Below are 20740 nucleotides of genomic sequence, written 5' to 3' on the forward strand. Positions count from 1 at the left end.
GAACAGTTTTAGACAGAAACATTTTTTGAAAGAATAACATATTTCCAAAACAAGTATATTTTAGATCTTTCAGACTAGAGTGACCAAGTTTCCTAGATCACTCTGATCAGTGCCCAGGGATCAGAAAAAAGCATTGTGTGGTCCCTACTTCCAGCTGTCCACCCTGAATCAAATACTTACTGGGTCAGAAAGAATTGGGTAACAACTCCTTGCCTCAAAGACTTGATCCCTGATCAGGAAAAGAACTGGACTCTAAGACGTACTCTACTACGTGTCTCCTATCAAGTTGAATACATTCAACAGAAGAGACTGGGATTCATTTGCATGCTCTGGGTGGGGGTACCACTGTGATAAACAGAGATGGGTCTTGTGGTAAGAAAGGGAGGTTGGGGCCAGGAATCTTTTCCACTGGTAAGACAGCACTCAGTTAAATCAAGGAATTGTCAAACAGTGTGAAGGTCCATGGTTTCTTAGGAGGAGAAGAACTCAGCCCCTTCTCACCCCTATTGAGCTTCCATCTCGCTTTCTCTCACTTTCCTCCAGCAAGCTCTAGCTGGAGACCCCAATGTTTTACAGGCCATAGAAAAGGCAGATGAGTTATGAAAAAAAAAAAAAAAAAAAGAAGAAGTAAATGACAGATTTTTAACATCCCTTTCAGCCTTGTGATTCCCTCTTTCCTTTTTGGCTTCAGCTGAGATGAGCAAAAAGCTGAAGCATCATCTTTGGCACTGGCAAGCCTCTTGGAAACTCTGAGCAGGGCAGCAAGTGGGAGCAGGGACATGTGGGCAACCACAGAGGCGCTTTGAGGGCCACAGCAGATGGGAGGCTCATGGTGCAGCTGAGAGAAGGCACGTCCCCTTGGGTTTATTTCTTGCTCATACCCTGTTTTCATGACACAGTGTAGCTTCTACTAATCCTTCACTGCAAACCCTTCCAGCTCAGATAGGAGGCAGTTCTCTAGCCTACCTCTGCAATTCTTCCTCTGAAACCATTTTTCTTAGCCACACATTATGTTCTCCTTACTGGTGGCACATACAGCAGCTGCCAATTTCCCATATAAGCACTCGGAACAGCAGCACCTGATAAGACCACCCTATCTGGTGCAGACTTCCCTATTTGCTTACCTCTTCACTTCTGCCACCATCACCTGAAAGTAGCTCAGAATTATATGGTGTTTTATCATCTCTGAAATGTGCTACAAGGGAGGGGAGCTGATGTTCTGCAATCACTATCATCTGCTGAAAAATAGCCTCTGACATACCATTTGACCTGCAGTATTGCTCAGAAAACGTGCCACCACACAAACCCTTTTAAGAACCCACATGCTTATAACATGTCTCAGAGTAAGAAAAGAGAACATGTTTCAATTTATGATGCAGAGGGATGTCAGACTGGGGCAATGCAGAATAATATTATTGAATAATATTTTTTTATAATATATATATAATAACCCTCAATAGTACTATTTATTCTCTTTACAACATCAGCAATTATTGCTTATTACTTTATTATACTGTTTTAGAACATGTTTGCTTTGCCTGCCATAGTGAATATCAACTCTAATGATACAAGGGGTAACAAGAATTGAATGCCTATATTAAGACAGTTCTCCAGCACTCTCATATATGAGTAACAAATGTAGTAATTACAATTTACAGAGAGGTACATGAAAAAGAAGATGTTGGGCTTTGCATTTCCTCGCTTTAAAGTCTCTGTTTCCTAGGACACATTAAATTTGTTTTCTTATTTCAATTCCATGCCTTCATTTATAATAGAAAGTTCTTTGCAAATTGATTAATTTTGCAGTGCCGTTTAAAAACAGCCAGGATCAGCCATATCGTTTCCAGTGCTGCTCCCAGCTGAGTGCCTTAATTGGAAAATGCCTTATGTCTGACCTGAAAAGGCATATTTTGTCAACTATATTGTTTCTGGGGTTTGGGGGGATGGAGGAGCCTGTTATCTTAGTCGTCTGTTAAGAGAACGATGGCTTGATGGAATAATTCCGAGCTATGAAAATCGCATTATTAAATCAGAAAACTGAACTGATACAAAACCACACTAGAAGGCCAATGGAAGATGCATACTGTCAATGCAGTACGTTCTCAATGGTGCCTCCTGCTCAGATATACACTGCTGCACAAGTACAAGTTAGTTTCCCACCCAGCCTCAGTCTAAAAATTTGGTGAGTTACCATAGCCCAGTCTGGAAGATGTAAGCATTTGGATTCCTGTGTCTAGATCCTCATTTCAGAAGAGCTGCAGTCCCCAAGCAAGTAAAGAGTGAAAGAATGAACACGGCAATTTCCAGGATAGGACCCAGCATTAATGATGAATCTAGCAAAGCCCTCATACTACTGTTCTGAGAGAGCAGATCCTTTCAGCAAAGAGGGCATGAACATGATAGCTAACCTCAACTTTTTAAACCAGTGTCACTTTAATCTTGCACAGATTCATTTTAACTCAGCTATCCTTTGTTCAGCTTCTAAGAACCTTTTCAGGCACTGTAGCTTGTGTCATACTGTGAGTGCTGAAGTGACTGATATACCTCTTGAAGAAGTGATGAGAAGGAGGGAGTGCTTGGACTGGCATGTTGGATGCTACTGGAAAATAGCCTCACAAACACATCACATGCCAGTTTTTCATGTTACATCCCTTGGGAGCTGGTGCTGTTTTACAACCAGCTTGACTGGAAGTGGCAGAAAACTGTGGCCTGGAGAGGAAGAGCCACCTGCAGCTTAAAAGATACTTCGGACTGGCACATGGGCCAAGTCAGGTCTGAATTCAGAAAAGGCAGGCAGGAATATGCAGGCTGGGAGCAAATTTTCAAGGTGAGCAACAGTAGAGCCGAAACCTGCAGTTGTCCAAAGATGGAAGCCATTAGGAGCTGCTGAATGCAGGAATATTTTCTTATCATTTAGATCTTTACTCCTTTTATCTGTCCTAGTGACTCACATCAATATATTTCGCATGCTTCAAAAAAGATCATATATTGTCATGAAGGACCAGAAAATTTCAAGCCTGCTGTTCACCTTCTGTGCCAAGTCTTGGCCTCTTCACAAACTCCTAGTTCACAGGCTCTGGAAAGGTTTGGTGAAAATGCTAACTGTCCCTCTAGACAGAATAAGGTACTCAGCCTCTGTCTTCCCTCCTTACCAAGTTTCCAGCATACACCGTTTTCCCTCCCTCTACAAAAACACTGCCCAATTGCACGCTGAACTGCAGTGAGTAGTCTAGGCTCTTCCTAGGCCTGGGACACCTTTGCTCCTTCAGCATGGCTTTGTGGCCTTTTTATAGGCCAGATGACTCAAAGGACAGTGTAAGTTCACTCGTCCAACTGTATACAGCTGAATGCAAGAGAAGATGATCCTTCTGAATCTTGCTAACTCTTACCTATACCCTGAAATAAAAGACTGAGAAGCAGCCCTTATTTTAATGTGCAGCTTCTCCCAGTAACTCTGTCTCATGAGATCATCCAGCACTTTAAAATCCAGCAGTTGTATTTGACATTGCAACCTTCTGCATTGCCAAGTTCCACAGCTGCACTCCGCGTTGTGTTGAACAGTCACAATTTCATTCATGTTTTTGAATTTACTGATTGCTGCTGTGGTCAGAGAGTTGTTTACCACAGGCATAGCTCCCTGGGGTACTGGTATCCTACTGTATGGGCATGTATGGATTCTGGCCACAAAACCTCAGGATTTTTAGTCCCTGGAGTGTGAGTTGAGTCTCTGATGTTCCATCAATTCCCTTAGTGTTTAAGGCCTGTATTTCCAGGGACTCCAGAAAGCAGGTATGGGTTGAGGGAATCATTCAAATCGCAGACTATAATATCCTGAAATATTAGTTACTGTGCGGTAAAGAACTATTCCTTTTCTTCAAACACATTGCTATGGATCCCAGGGTAAGTGACTGGCAGCTGTCCTCCCCAGATCATGGGAATGCTCCAAAATGTGGTCACATGTCAAGGGCCAGAAAATTTCATGAAATATGTTGCTTTTTGTTCTGTTTGCTGAAAGCAGAGGTGCTAGTACTGCATTGGACAAAGAAACTAAGTCGATGTACTGCTGTCAGTGATGAACTGCTGTTCTTAATGCTGTTCACCCCATGAGGTGTGATGTACCAGACACAGGCTCTGCCGTCTGTGCTTTTGGCTATTCTAAGAAGATTTTGAAAAAGGACCTGCCTGAAAAAAGAAACAGAAGCTCTGAGGTGCATTTCATCTTCTTGTCACAGACGGGTAAATGGGAATTTAAGGGAGGACTGAAGCCATTATACTCTTATGTATCCTATGGTGGTATGGAGAGACGTCCCAATGTAGACAAAATTTCAGTCTATGCAAGAGAAGTACGTATACAGATAAAATGGGATTCTACCTAACATGTACAAAAAGACCCTTTGTTCTTAAGAGGAAAGATTGATATCACTATTCAGGGACTCATCTTTGATCAACTTATGCCATTAAGTCTAGGTAGTAAAAGCTAGTACCAAGTTAATATTTTCACAGTATGTCACATTATTCATATTACTTAAAACATGTTCATGTGAGGAAATCCTTTTATCACCTTCCTGCTGCCATGTCATGTTTCATGTGAATAGGAAAAAACCAGCTTTGATTGCCAGAATGTATCAGCATGCAAAAATAGACCCATCATCTTACTTTATTCTTAAATTCAGTGGAGGCTCCAAATTCAAAGAGAAACTTCACTACATCGTTGTGGCCTTGCTGTGCAGCAAAGAACAGAGAAGTTGCACCTGACTGTAAGGAAAAAATGGATTAAAACCCCCAAACATATAACACACTTGACTGAAGTCTATACATTTTGAATTAAAAAGTATTGAGCACAATCAGTTGAATACCAGCTGTAAAGACATGATGATTTTGAGGACTCCAGAGGACACCAGGTATCTTAGATCAGTTTTCTTCTCATTGCACTGATAAATCTGTCCAGCACCATACATTTGAGTAAAATCCAAGTTTCACAATGGGCTTCTGCACAGAGTTTCTAATACAGACCTCTTAGGATTCACTCACTTCTACCCAGTCACCAGGTAGGGAAAGCAAGCCCGGTGTGAGAAAAGACCAGTCTTGCACAACAGAGGAACAGCCAATTTGAAACCAACTCCTATTCCACCTGTCGTTACAACCTGAGACAAATAGGAGCATGAGATGGATTTGCATCAGGGTGTGAAAAGGCCAGGGAGGCAGTTATTTGGTACAGCAGAGCTCCACCTTGCTTGACTCTCCACTGACAAAATGGGATTCCTGTTGGCTAAGTCATCCTTGTCTCTTGCAGCAGTAGATCACCATCCAGCCAAGCAGCCTTGAAGCAACTATAACCAGCCCTGCAACACCTGCTTTCCCTCAAACTCACTGAAGAACTGAAACCCCGTATTTTATACTAGTTGATTTTATACTAGTTGTATAAAATACTGTCATTAACATGTGAGTAAATTGGGACCAAAAAAATGAGTACGTAAGATTTTAATGGCTGGACAGAAGGAAAAGGGAAGGGAAGGGAAGGGAAGGGAAGGGAAGGGAAGGGAAGGGAAGGGAAGGGAAGGGAAGGGAAGGGAAGGGAAGGGAAGGGAAGGGAAGGGAAGGGAAGGGAAGGGAAGGGAAGGGAAGGGAAGGGAAGGGAAGGGAAGGGAAGGGAGAACGGAAGGGAGGAAGGAGGGAAGACAGACAGGCTTTCCTGACTTTGGGCTCTCTCATCTGATGTAGACGGTGCAGGAAAACTGAGCTACACAGGAAATTCACCCCAGTGCCCAAAGCCTTTATAATAGCACGTGGCCGCTTGAGTCCATTTCAGAGCCCTCTCTCCCCAGACACACTTATGAGGCTCTCACTTCCCCAAGCTTCACAACTTCAGAGTACAAGAGCACTGGTTTGAGTATGTGGATTTAGTTTCAGAACAGTGCTGTTAGTCTTTAGGGCTTAAACTTAATCTGTTTTGCTTCCTCTCTGCAACAGAGTGATTTTGGAGGATTTCAGTGTTTCTCTTTTTGTTGGCTTGCTGAATCAGTATGTCCTGAGTGATACTCAAGAGCAGCTCCATAAAACTTTTCTCAACTTTTCCTTTTGCTGCTGCTTCTCAAGCAATGTTTACCTAAGGGAAGGGACATGTTTAAATACATGTTTTGTTGGAACAGGATCCCACTGAAAGACACTGACAATCATGGTTAGTGCAAGTTTAGGCCAGTAGGTACAAAGACACTTATATCATCGAACATGGCATTCACTGACTCAGTAACTTGCGGATGTCAGCATGAGATTAATGCTCTAGTTCCAGGTAACCAAGGAAAGTGAGAAACATTGGCTGGTATTGTTAAAGCAATGAACATACTGTTGTCCTGCACTGCCTGCTGCCTTCCCGTGTTACTGCATGCCCTCCTTAAACTGCTCTTCTCTTTGGACCAGTACAACTGTCCTTACCCCAGAGAAATTCTGCTCTCTGTTTAGCCAGCACACAGACCAGAGTGGGTGCAGGTACTCCTTACAGTCATTTGTGCAGAGCATGAGGGGAAGGCACTTTCCCAAAACCAGCCGCTGACATTGTCCCTTCCACAAGCAAGCATGTCATGGTGTGAGAGATGTCTTGAATACAAAGCAGAGATGCAGGGAAGGGTATGGGTGATTAAGCTGTGTGATTGTTAGAGATGAGTTGGCTCAGACTAAGAGGCAGAAACTCCAAAGCACACCAAGTCAAAATAATCCCCGGGCTACCAATGGCATCCACTCCATTTTAATGACCAGACTCTGCAAATCAAAAGGTAAAGGACTTCTCCTTATCATTTATCCCATCCAGAAAGCTGTAAATTACTGTGCCAATAAGTAAAACTGCAGATGCAAAAATGCATCTCAGATGTAACTGCCCCTCACCAACCAGATATGCTGGAAATGTTTGATGAGTTATTTATAAATGTACCTCTGGCATCTCATTTTCTATTATAAACTCCAGACATCTGATTCCTTGATGTCCTCAGGAGAACAGACCCTGTTTATACATGCACTGCACAGCAAGTGACAAATAGCAATTGGCAAAAAGCAACAGACAATACTCTTCTATTATTTGTAATAAACCAATGGTCACTTAATCAATCCCTGTTTGAATGCAGATCTTCTCCTACCTCTCTCTGCAGATTGATATCTGCTCCTTGCAACACCAATTCCCGTACACAATCTATGTGGCCATAGTAAGATGCTACCATCAGAGCTGTTGTGCCAAGCTGGGAGTAAGGAAAAACAAGTCAGTACCTTCAACAGACACCTCCAGCAACAAATCAGGCTGTCTGGAAGAGAGAGCACCTCTTCCAAAAAGCTGAAGGAAGCTTATGATCATTGAAAAACTTGCTATCATTTAAAACTTACTATCAAGAATACTTTGAAAATGAGCAATTAGCAGGTATTAAAGCAAAAACGTTACAGGTTTGCCTGCAGTGCTAAGGCCTGACCGTTAAACAAATATATATGCAATGATTTCACCTTATTGTCCCAAAGTAAGTGCAACAAGAATAACAAGAATATTTTTGGTTTATACACAGCATTTTTATCAGAGAATCCCAAAGATCTTTGCATCATTTCCAGAAGAATGACCTTAGACACAGGAGCTGAGTAACAGCTGAGTCACTTAATTCTGAGTCATAGTCAGGAGTAAGGTCTGGGTGATTGGAATGCTAATTCCCTGTCCAAACATGAGAGCACACTCACTCTGTGATTCTTCACATTATATGAGAGAACTTTCCATACCAGAACTGTGAGTTCAGGTTCCCTCCGTACACCATAAGGTCACTAGCCCAGTGAACCAAGTAAGATTCAGGTTATATGTATGTGGTGTATGGACAATACATGGAAACCACATGCATAAGGATGAAATTCATCCTTCTAAAACATTCACACACACCAGTTCAATTTAAAGAAGGAATGGGGACATTACAAAAATGAAGCATGCAGCCTTAATCGTATGAAAATATTTTAGTCTACAAAATTAGTAAGTCAGGCTATTTTACAGTGCATTGTAAAAATTCTTGAACAAGGCTAGCCTTATTTTGAGAAAAAATGAGCAGTAGTGGACCTTATTTCTTTGCATCAATCTCTGTCCTGTTTACTTCACGCCCCCATCTGAACATCCCTCCCTCCCTGTCAAAATGACACTCATAGCATCATCTCCAGAAGTACTGCAGGACAAATACTTGCCTACAGGGCAAAAATGAAAACAAAAAGATAGGTTAAAGTCAATGGGCTTAGAAAATCTCTTGCACTTTGAAAGCGTTCAAAGTGAGAGAAGCTGTGCCAGATTCATGTTTCAGGTTGGAAGTGGCACTAACCCTGTACAACACAGGCACAATTCTCAGTAAGTCAGTCCCAGCATCAAAGAAACCTGGGAGCTTCTCAACCTTGGTTTTCCCCTGCTTTTTGCCATAGCTTAGTAAAATCAAGTACCTCTCCATAGGTTGTAGGCACAATAGCAAGACATACCCATTATCTGTGTTTTCAACTGATTTCTAATCTCTAAACTAATTTCAACCTATGCCAATTACAGTAAGGAAATCCCCATGAAATCTATCTGTCACGTGTCTGGTCTCCCCTTTGCGTGGCAACCTTGCTGTGCCTTCCTGTTGGTGCCAAGTCCAGGAGATACTGGGGTGGGGGAGGAAGAAGTTAGGAGGCCAGCAGCTCTTCTGGTTATGAGGAGCTCTGCTAGCTGACAGAATCATTGCTACCTGGGCTCGGTTGAGTCGACTTTTCACCGTGATCTATTACTACAATGACATTTCCTTGCAAAGAGAAGCCCAAGGTGCTAGGATCTGTGCTTTCAATGTCAGTGCCACAAATAACTGTGTAAGACACATTTTTGAGTGCTGGCAAATTCCTAACCCCTTGCCACTGATGTAAATCATCATCACGCTATTTTATCTTGAGTTTCAAACTTGCTTCCTGACAAGAGAAGGTTTTAAATCATCCGTAAGTGCCACAAGACTCTCAAATGTCTCATGTTAGATCCCTGCCACACCCTCGGTGCAGCGGGCTATGGAAAGTGATGTAAAACCAGTGCCGTGGGTGTAGGTGCATTGTGTGCATACGCTGTCTTTGCAGTCCACATCTACTCGCCCGCTGTTCAGCAGCAGCTGGAGGAGAGCCAGGTTTCCTTTTCTCGCAGCCCAAAACGCAGCATTGGCGAGTGGTGTTTCTTTCTGGTGAAAAAAAACAAAAAGCAGAACTAAAACATGCTGGAAGATGCATTGGACAAACACACACCAGCAAATTCTGCATTCAAGCCAGGCAAGTTTCACCTTAGTGTGCTGTTCTTTCAAAACCAGAGCATGGAAGGGAAGCTAATTTAATTTCTTTATGCAATTAAAGAGATCAATCTCCCTGTGCTACCTCATGTTGTTTCAGGTCTTCCCTGTGTCCATGGCAGCCTATGACTCTTAGCTTGGTCTGTAATGAGAGATGATGATGCTAGTCCACATCCCCAGGGAAACATCACAGAAAACAACTGCTACCTGTATTGTCTGCTTCTGTGGTGGGGCTGGGCACAGTTAGAGAGGCTGAATCATCCTGCTGACATGTCCTGCTGCAGGACAGCCTCCTGGGTTTCAGGTTAGCTCTCGGCCGTCTCCTTCTTTTCTGCGTATAAAGTCCCAAGACAGGAAAAGTATTGCTTATGCCTCCTCCCTGAAATTAACACCTTGTAACTATGGGTACATGAGATACCTGCTGGGTGACACTAGAAAAAAAAGGCTAAAATCTTGCTGTCTGTAGACTTACGGATTCAGTTACTAGGTAGACAAGGCAATATGTAAGGCAAAATTGGGAAACTCTGAAATCTAGATAACAGAGGCCACTGTTAAAACAAATTAGTAGTAATATAGTAATCTTTTGAGGCTTTCTTAGTCCTAGAAACAATGCCACAGTGTGACTTCTCCCAGGTAGGAGCAAATCATGACTGCCCAGCATAGGAGGAGGACAGCAGAAAAAGACACAGCCTTTGCTTGTGACCTCCTTATCCGATCCATGCAGGCAGCTGCCAAAATGCTGCCCTTACAGGTAAGCACTGCTACGGGTGAAGTGTGGAGGGGAAACAATGCTGTGATGGCAATGGTACATATCCTAGAGCAGGCTCATGCCGCTGGTTTTTTAATAAGGCCCAAACCCACCAACAGTTCAGTAAAGCATCATTTCACTGATAGTCATCTTAGACCAAAACAGTGTCAAAAATACCCAGGGGCCTTGCTCTCCAGCGAATCCTGCCTTCAGGATAACCCAAAGAGAGTGCAAAGTGGGTATAAAAGTCAACCATTCTGCTGCAGAAAATGTAATACACCCTTCTCCATGTCTAAATGTCAATGTGCACGTGTAATGTGGTAGAGAATCAGGATTGAATGGTTTTACTGTTGATACTTAAAATGAACACATAGAGCAGTTTAAATTCCTTCCTTCACTGACACACAAGTAATAAACCTCGCAGAAACCAGCAGACACAAGACCAATCCTGTGCAAATCTATCCTAGATCTGTTGCACTGAGCACTTTCCATGGGTTGCATTTTTAATATTCATGGGTTGGAAAATTGGCAGCTGTTGGAGATGAGAGAAATTTCAACCATTCAATAAATCATAAGACACTTCCTATAAATTGATAGCGATGTTTCTTGTACCAGCACACATAGGGGCAGGAGTCTGAAAAATTTAGGAAGCACAATAGGCTAAATTCTGGTCTTCCTTTTACAGCTAATACATTTCCCCTGGTGAATCTGTAGATAATGTCAATCAAAGTAGAGCTAGCAGTTTATACCCTCCTTGCTGGCAATGCAGTAGTGTTTTCCTATCTTTACCCTTACAACCACTAAAATTTTACGTAAAAGCAAACAATTGACCTAAACACACAGTGGCCCATATTGCCCTTTTTGCTCTGATTTATTAGGCAGATATTTATTTATAAAGCTGGTAGTTAGGAAGTATTGGCTTATTGTCTTTATGATTATGATATTCAGTGGAAAGCTATTGCAAAAGAATGATATTTAGACCTTACAGAATGGGAAATCGAATTCCTTACCTTTTATTGTCTCACTCTATCCCTTAAAGTTTTAGAAAGCTTTGGGGTATGGCAATATATCCATACAGGAAAAGGTTTATTTCATCCAGCCCAGTTTTCACTACAAGGGCACAGTAGCAATGTGACTGCATCTTATTATGCCTATCATGCAACAACACCTTTATCGATCAGGTAGGCAGGAACTGAAATTAATATTCAGGAACTCTTTAACCGCTTTCATCAGTTTACATGAGGAGACAACTAAGTTGCCATTGTTACCCTAGTCTGGAAGAAGAAGTCCAAAGTCTTTAGCCTTATGAGTCATAAATGCCTACTTCTTTTTTTCCCCTGTAATTCTTACAGTAGCTCTCCAGCAAAGTTGTCCTCATACTTTGGATCAGACCCAAGGAATGGAAGAATTCTCCAGTGCAGCAAGGACACAAAATCAGGTTTTTCCCAGTGGTGCTTTTGACCCAATTTGGAATACTGCTATCAGTACTTGTACTTCCCCTTGTGCCCCCACGTTGCTGGGGATTCCTTGTATAAAAGTAGAGTATAGAGCACACTCGGACTATCAACCATGCAGTGATTAGATAAAAAAAGCAAAAGCAAAAACAAATCTGAGCTGTTTTACCTGCTAAGATGAATGGAATGTGCAAAATCATTCAGATGATCTGGGCACCCTACAAGGACAGCCTCAAGGAGTACCATGTGGCAATTTCTCTCTTGCTTTCAAACCAAGGATTTATACCTCTGTGCTCTCCATTTTCAGGTGATATCAGCAATACTGACATCACTGGTAGGCAAAATGTAAGACATTACTTTGGGATTAATAATCTGATTAACTGAGCAATAAATGGGTTTTAAACTGCAGGATGTGACATAAGCGTTGACAGCTGTTGTTCAGTTATGAACTCAATCCTGTCTCATCAGATACTTCTTAGGGAGAGGTAATGTTGAATTTCAAGAGATACGATTTTCATGTAATTCTTATTATAAAGCTAGTCTGCTCCTAACGCCTCCTTAAAGTAAACAATTGATCCTCAGCATTGACAGTCTGGGAACAGAATGCAATAAATGTTTGAAAAAGTGATTAGCTAATACCTTTGGTGAAAATGACATGTTTCATTATATCATTTGCTCCAGCATCAGAAACTTTCAGGATACAATTTCCTCAACTTCATCAAGACCTCTAAAGCATTATTTCAAACTCTGGCTGTGCTGTTAATTTCAATTGTTTATATGCTTTTACGAGAGCCCAAAGATGAAAAGCTGGCATTATATTCATGCTGTGCTGACATCAAGTAAAAATACTTATTCAAAAATGGCCTAGAGGAAAATACATGTTATAAATCTGACAAGACCATTTCTATGCAGGAATACAGAAAAAATAAAATGTGATAGTGTATCTGTATGTGTCATCTTAGGAATATAAAACAGAAAAGTATCATTTAAATGCTGTGATCAGCAGCTCCCGCTCCCTACCCTACCTTTGACTTGCTGTTTGCAGAGAAGGGGCAGGTCACAGTGGGGTAACAGCTGAGGAGGAAGAGTGCAGTTCTAAACAGTGATCTTGAAGATGACAGAAAAGAGGTGATAGGAAAAACTGGAAATCACGATCAAACATGACACAATGGAAAATGTTAGTGGGACTTAGGAGGAAAGAGGGAGGACTTTATTAGATAGCACTACATCCTACATGAAGGATCCTGATAAAAAAGAAACGTTCTTCAAGATACAGATGTAAGTTTAGACAGGCAAAATCTGGTAGAAGAAGAGAGGATATTCAGGTGTATAGACAGTGACAGAAAAAAATAAATGCCACCTCATGGGTAAGTAGGATAATAAGATGGAAACATGAATAGACAGTGGCAAACAGAGACAGTAGGAATCCAAGGTAAGTACACAGTCTTCTGAGAGAAAGAGAAAATGCCAACCAAAAAGACACAGAAAGAGAGAAAGGAGAGGGAGATGGGGGCTGCAATTCCCCAGAGGGAGAGGGAGCAGGTAGTGAGCTACCTTGAACAGGAGTACTTGAGGGAATAGAAAGCAAGAAATAGGGCACAGAAAAGCAGCTGATTGGGACAGAACAGAAAAGAAGACCTGAAGGACAAGGTAAAAAAACAAGGAGGCCAAAAAAGGAGAAGGCGGCAAGAAGAAGGGGCTGGCACCACCAGGAACATGGGGCTAGTATCCGTTAGGGTGGATGCTTGTGAGCAATGAAGGTGGGAAAAAACTCACAGAGACAGAATGGAGGGACAGAAGATACTAAGACTAAGAAAAAAAAAGCAGGTATGAGACCAATGCAGGACCAAAAAGGGGATGACCACAAAGATTTTGCCAGCCAGTGTAAGGCTGAGCTGCACCGTGAGCAAAGGTACCCTGCTCCCTGCCACTACAGGGCTTTAACTGTGGGTGGGAACCAGCTCTGCACCACCATTGAACTGACCCCATGCCACCGGAGCACCGGCACTCCGGGGGGGAGGCACTTTGACAGGAGTGAGAGGCAAGTACAGGGAATAATCCATCAGATAAAGCAATGCGACACAAACAGCATGGCAAAGGACTGGAACAGAGCTGGTGATCAATAAGAGAGGGGCAAGCACAGCATCCAGAAAGCGCATCACGGAGGAGAAGATGTACATCTAGTGGGAATATTACCCGTTAGCTTCAGTAAATTGCTGCTTGCTTCCCTCTTTGCCAATTGATTTTATTAATCTAGTCCTCAGATTAAAAAACAGGCTATCTTTTGAAAACGACAGCTCTTGCGTGGTTTCGGATGGAAGAAGTACAAATAGCGACACAAATCACAAACAGAAAAGGGAACGAACCAGCCTGGCTTCAGTGGCCACCACAGCCCGAAACGAAGAGCACGGATAAGCGCTGCCTCCCAACTATTACACAACCAGCAATAGCAGAGATGATCGGAAAAGTGCGGAGGAGGCTCCCGCCTGCGCCAAAGCCCACAGCGCTGAGCCTGGCCGCCCTAAAGCCAGCGTAGGGCTTCATGGAGGCTCGCCGTTTATGCAACACCAACCACGGGTCCTTTTGGGGGTGTCAGCTGTGGAAAGCACCGGCTCCATCAGCTGCCACCGCAGCACTCCCAGGGCACCCCAGAGCCCGGGAAGGACGCTTCCGTTTTCTTTCCTTCCGCCCTCAAACACCCCCGTTTTTCCTAAAAAAAAATAAATATTAAATAAATCCCTAAATCCAAGAACGTGACGGAGCATTTCACGGGCTGCCGGCACGGCAAGCACAACGCGGGAGGCCAAACGCGCATCCCCCGCCCCTCTCCCCGGCGCCCGGCTCACCTTGAACGACATCCTGCACATCGCAGCGCTCCGCCTCCGATCCGCGCCCCTCCGCGCCGCTCCGCGGCCCTCCGCGCCGCTCCGGGGCTGCGCCGGGCCGGGGCGGGGCCGGCGCCTCCCTCCCGCATGACTTTACGCTCGTGAGTTTCTGGCTGTTATTCCCCTTTAGAGGTTTTTGGGGGGAGAGGGGAGTGTTAGGGATTATTGTTGTTGTTGTTGTTGTTGTTTATTATACAAATCAGTGGGCACGGCTACCCCGCAGCCACCCGCACCCCCTGCTCCAGCAGCAGCACCCCGAGAAGCAAGACCCCACGGTGGGGACCCACACCGCTTGGCCGCTGGTTCAGACCTATAGATAAAGCCTCCGCTGCTCAGAAATAGCACTGACACGGGCGGAAACCCAGGCACCCCCACCCCAGCCCGAGTCTCGTCACGGAGCTAATGCCACCTCCGTGGCACCTCTTTTGTATTTAACAGCCCTTTCCCTTCATATCTAGGAAAAAACTGTTAAAAGGTATCGTTGTGAGTATACCCACGCTGCAGCTGCACAAGCATGTGGGGGTGAGCGTTCCCTCACCTTGCGTGTATTCAGCTATCACCAACACTACTACCTCCCATGGGTGATGCGCTCTTATTAGAAAGACAGTAAGTTCTTAAGGGCTTAATTTTAAGGCTTTAAAAATGAACAACCATAAAGCCAATGCGTGTCCTGTTTTGCCTGGCTGCCGCAGATTTCATTCAAAGTCTGTGTGATATAAAGTAGGCAAAACAGGGCATGCTCTGGTGGGAGATTCCTGAATTTCTTTGCTATTGTTGGTTTAAACAGAGCCCTTAGGGATTTTCTTCTTTTGATGTGCACACATAAATCCCATTCATGAGAAAATTACGTGTATGCACTGAGAGAAAATACTTGCACTAAGATCCAAATACTTTATTCTACAAATCTGCAAGTGGAGGATTTTCTGCAGATTTTTTTCCTGAGGCAATATTCATCTGTGCGTACAGTAAAACAAACTGTAGGCACGCAGATGAAAGCTGCTAATAACATAAGCTCATCTCAGAATGTATGGTCTGGTGTGAACCTCATCTTAATTACTGACAAGATCATACAAACGTGGATGATCATTCTGATTTTTTCTTAAACTTAAAAATACTGAATAAACTCAGTAGACCGCATAGTTAAGAGTCATCCTTGCTCTGATCCAGTTGCACAGTGATGCTTGCCCACTGATAGAGGAAAATATTACTAATTGGTACACACTCCTTGCCTCACCCCTGGAAAATCCCTGTATTTATTAAATCTATTGTGAATAACATGCCAATCTTCTCACATTCATCAGCCAAAATGTTAAGTTTTCTGACAAAGAAAAAATAAAGAATTCTCTGGATGAACAACAAAAAAGGAGACCAATGCAGTACAGTCTCTGGGGGGTCTGTATTTATTTTATATGTCAAGGGACAAATTTTGAAGTGCCTTTCTTAATTTGCCCACAAAATCTGAAACTGCACCTATTTTCAATTGCACATGGTCTCCTGTGATTTTGCTGTTTTCATATTCAGGTGCAATAATTTGTTAGAACTGTTGAAAACAGAAGTACATACACAAAGGTATGTTCTTTTTTTGTTGACCCTTTGAAAATTTATCCCAGAAAGCATTTAGAAACTATCTTTTTTGGCATATATATCTACCTATTGTTACACTCAAAATGTTGTTTATTGGCAAAGAGGAAACACACCTCATATATATAAAAACCCAAGAATTTATAATTAGTATAACTGAATCTTAGCAGTCTAATCCAAGAATCATTAGTAGAGCAGATTTAATTATTGCAGAAAAAGGAAAAAAATAAGTCTATGCAGAAAAAAAAATCAGTGTTAATACTACTACAGTTAAAACTTATACACACTTCCTAGTTTGTCCTGGTTTCAGCTGGGATAGAGTTAACTGTCTTCCTAGTAGCTGGTACAGTGCTATGTTTTGAGTTCAGTATGTGAAGAATGTTGATAACACTGATGTTTTCAGTTGTTGCTCAGTAGTGTTTAGACTAATGTCAAGGATTTTTCAGCTTCTCATGCCCAGCCAGTGAGAAAGCTGGAGGGGCACAAGAAGTTGGCACAGGACACAGCCAGGGCACCTGACCCAAAGTGGCCAACGGTGTATTCCATACCATGTGACGTCCCATCCAGTATAGGAACGGGGAAGTGGGGGCAGGGATTCGCGGCTCGGGGACTGGCTGGGTGTCGGTCGGCGGGTGGTGAGCAATTGCACTGCGCATCATTTGTACATTCCAATCCTTTTATTATTGCTGTTGTCATTTTATTAGTGTTATCATTATCATTATTAGTTTCTTCTTTTCTGTTCTATTAAACTGTTCTTATCTCAACCCACGGGTTTTGCTTCTTTTCCTGATTTTCTCCCCCATCCCACTGGGTGGGGGGGAGTGAGTGAGCGGCTGCGTGGTGTTTAGTTGCTGGCTGGGGTTAAACCACGACATAGTTTTCACTCCTTTTCCTGATATTATCCTCACCTTTCCCCTGCTCTGCTGGGTCCTAAAGTCAGTGATCTCATTCTGGTGGTGGTGGTCTGGGATGTTACGGTGAGCTGTCAGCATCTGGAGTTGGTTGCTGCAGGAAATATGATTTTCATGTTGATGGCTTCTTCTTCCTCCCTCTAGGATCTGCATAGGGTCATTTTATACGTTTGCTAACACGCTTTTACATCTTGTTCTTTCTTCACTGGTCTGCAGCTCCACATTACAACTAAACTTACTACACACGGTGGCTTTTATGTTTGTTAAATACTATTTTTTAGTTCCTTTTGTTATCCCTAAATCCAGTTTTGTCCATCTCCAGGTCTGCATTTCTGTACCTGGCTATTGGTGAGTTTTTTATAGCTGAGGGGTCACCAGCACCAAACCTGCGTCCCTCCTCTTACCATTCCATGCCCATGCTCAGGTACCCTGCATCCTGTGTCACCACTTCTCAGTCACACCATGTTTACGTTTCTCTATGCTGCATCATTATGCTAGAGTTGTAAAGCTATAGTGGTACTACACAAAGGTAAACAAAAGTAAAACAAATTACTCGTAGACACTTGGTCAATTAGTAAAACTGCTGTTAGAGCTAAACCATGTAGAAGAAAGTTAAGGGGAGGTCAACAGAGCAAGTCTGACAAGCCTCAGTCCTGAGGCCTTGCAAACTCAGTGCCTGTTACTAGTAGTGGGAATACTGTATTTTAGGGCTACATGGTTACGCTACCCGCATCTCCCCTATTCTTGATTCTTGGCAGGATATTTGAGATTCCAAGATATTTGAACTGGTCGGGATTTGTAACCTGTTTGGCAGAATTCATCTGCAGGGCAGCAGGCTGCATTCCTACCACCTAGTATTTCATCACAGTGATTATTTCAAATATCCTGAGTCATGTTGTTTTGTACAAATCTGAAGGATATCTAAAATGAATTGCTGGAACAAATGAAACCGTTGCCTTTAAAAGCTGATCCAACTATTCTGTGTAAGTCACAAACCTCACCTAAGCCAGAACAGTTCAGGCACAGCTGTATATGGTGAATTAAAAGAAGTGGCACAAATTTTGGGTTAGCCAAAATATTCATTTGGAGATCTTGATCCAAACATCTACAAGTTTTTATGCAAACACATACATTCATTTCTATTTACTTTAAAAAATAGCGATCAACAAGGAAATGCATGTTTAGAAATGACAGTGAACAGCAATATAAATTTGCTTGCTGTGTATGTAAATGGATAAATATATTTCAGCAGAGTACGGTGGTTAGTGTATGTTTTGTAACTTCATTGAGCTCTGACGTGGGATTCTGCCCCCATCTTGAGAACCTGTTGCTAAATTTGGCTGCCATCTTCTAGACTCCAGAGCTCTTTACTGCGGGGTGTATCACACCCTGCATCTGTGGAACTCAGGAGATACTGCATTGACAAATATATTTCTGCACTAACTTTTCTCATTTCCCATATGGCTGTATGTCCATAGTGTTGATGCATTTGCTTCCAATATCACCTGTATAAAGATCATTGATGGGAGCCTGTGACATTTATTCTCTAATTGTAACTTATTTTTTTCTAAAGTTTTACAGAAGGTGGAGATCTTGCTATGTTATTGATTTCAGCTGTATCTGCATTGTCTTCTTTCCTGGGACATTTGCTTCCATCAACATTGTTATTTAAGTATTCAAAAAATGTAAATAGGTTTGTATGCTTTTCCAGAAATAAACTACTTTATCCAAAGATTAAAAAGAAAAGGTAATTGAAAAGGTAAATTGGAGCAATCTTCAGCAGTTTCAGTTACAAATTTTGAAGCCTGATTTTACCCAGACAACAATAGTAAGATCCCTGGCTACTGTGAAGAGCAAATTGTATTTCTGTTTTACTAAAGGTATAAATCCTCTTTACTACCCTAGTCCTCTCTGCATAATTTCAAAATCCTGGATCATTGCCTCTTAGCAGACTGTTGTGTGTTTCTGCCTATGGCCTCCTGTGTCGGCTTGGGCAAGCCTGTTGTGCCAAAATCTTCAAAAATGGCTTCTCACTTTGGCTTCCTTACAGTCTCTTGCCTTGTAACTCAAAATGCAGACACCCAGGACAAAGGCTACTTTTGAAAGCATCAGCCTAAGGTTTTTGCACATCAGTTTTTGTCAGCAAGATTCAATATCAGCACACAATAAGAGAGCAGCTTTAGAACTTCTTTCTCTTTCCCTGATCTTTGGACACTTCTTGTTGCTAAAATCACTCTTGATCTTGGTTAAGGCTTGCACTGCGCTGTGGAGTGAACCGAGTTGGCCAGCTTGGACACCACCAGCAGTTCTGCTGTGCCAACATGGACGTCTGAGTAGACCGACAAATCGAACTGCTTGGCTAGCTAAATCAGTTCATGTTGATCTCTCTGGGGACATCTACATTAGTGTTTTAGTTTGGATGAGGAGTACACTTCTGAAGTGAATCTTCCAATTGTCTTCCTTTACTGTGCTGTTGCTCTTACTGTGAAGGGATCTTGTACTATGCAAACTGGATCCATTTTTGAACTAAACTTTAAGAAATTCTCCAAGAGCAGACTTAGTGGACTGCAGCTGCAAATGGGTATTCATGTCCTAGGATTGAATGACAGCTAATCTGAATTAAAACAAACACACAAGCCCAACACAAAATGAGTACAATATAGACTTCAGATCCTCAGCACCAACTGTTTGCTCTACAGATCCACTCCTGTTACTCTGCACTACTTGCAAATGTAGACAGCCTGTGTTGTCCAAAGTAGATTGCTACTACTACCATAGCTAGCTTAGATATCTCTATATTGCAATGCTGTCTGGTGTAGAAAAAACACCTTATAATAAGCTGTCTGTTTACAGCCATGTTGCCCCCTCCCCTCCTGCCAGAAAAGTAGCCAAAGTCTTGTGCCACTGCTCCTTCCCCTTGCCTTGTGTGCGTTCTCTCATCCAGTGAGAATCTGGGAAGACTCAATATTTGCCCAGGACTTACAGATGTCCCGCAGTACCTACAAATGGGCCACAAAACATGTGGAAAACTGCCTGCCCACTGTGATTTACTGTAGACTCCATGTATGTGTGCTCCACCAACCCTCTACATAAACTCAACCTTTTCAGGATGCACTATGCATAGGCAAATTCACGGTACAGAGCATGCACAATAAATGTGATACTTTCCAAGCATGCTGTATCTACTAAGCACAGCTTGTGTCATCGGCTTGTACCTGTGCAACAGGAGTCATACAGCCTGGAGTGCCTGGGCATGCTCATCCTCCACCTGGGAGTATTAATCATTCCTAATCCCGCATGCTATACCACCGGGGAGTATTCTTCTGCCCAAAGGGAATCCTCAGCTGCTTCTTGGTTGCAACTTTTAGTGCCCTTTGGCTCTTTCACAGGCACTTAGGGTTGAGTATCTCAGCTTCCCTCTTTAAATGAGAATAGCACTGCTCATCTCACGTGAAACACTTGAACAACCACGCATAAAACCAGCTGCATGTCTCAGATGGATCATTGCTTATGTAATTAGCTAACCTTTGTTTGCAAAATGCTAGGACATTATGAGGTGAATATTAATTCAAGTGCAATATATTATTGTTATTCCAACTGTCTTTCAATATATTTTTAGACAACTACTCTTAAAAAGAGGAATAGTGACAGAACCAAGAGGCATTTCTAAATTAGTTTGAGGAACTGATATTTTACTTCCAACATTCACTTGTGTGTATGAGGAGTCTTAAATCATGAAAGCGCCAGTACACATCCATCAGCACGTGCACACACACACACACACACACAAGGTGCCACACAGCCTTGTTACTGAGGTGGTATGGAATCCCCTAACTTCATCTATTTATGAACAAAAAAGATGCTG

General features: G+C 42.6%; 1 protein-coding gene across 5 annotated transcripts in view; it reads right to left on the bottom strand.

Annotated features, from left to right (window-relative positions):
• ANKRD29 (ankyrin repeat domain 29) overlaps positions 1 to 14438 on the bottom strand; it is a 34016-nt gene extending 19578 nt beyond the window's left edge. Inside the window, exons 1-4 of one of the 5 annotated variants that reach the window (XM_052788300.1) lie at positions 14345 to 14438; positions 9081 to 9191; positions 7128 to 7226; positions 4657 to 4755 (exon numbers count right to left, since the gene is read on the bottom strand). In XM_052788300.1, the coding sequence (XP_052644260.1) occupies positions 4657 to 4755; positions 7128 to 7226; positions 9081 to 9191; positions 14345 to 14365 (330 nt within the window). In that variant the 5' untranslated portion in view covers positions 14366 to 14438. Of the gene's footprint in view, positions 1 to 4656; positions 4756 to 7127; positions 7227 to 9080; positions 9192 to 13864; positions 14200 to 14344 lie in introns of those variants that run through there. The other 4 variants (XM_052788303.1, XM_052788301.1, XM_052788302.1 and 1 more) reach the window with 4 other exon arrangements.
• Positions 14439 to 20740: the final 6302 nt, after the last annotated feature.

Source organism: Harpia harpyja, chromosome 5, assembly GCF_026419915.1.
Source record: "Harpia harpyja isolate bHarHar1 chromosome 5, bHarHar1 primary haplotype, whole genome shotgun sequence".
Taxonomy (NCBI): domain Eukaryota; kingdom Metazoa; phylum Chordata; class Aves; order Accipitriformes; family Accipitridae; genus Harpia; species Harpia harpyja.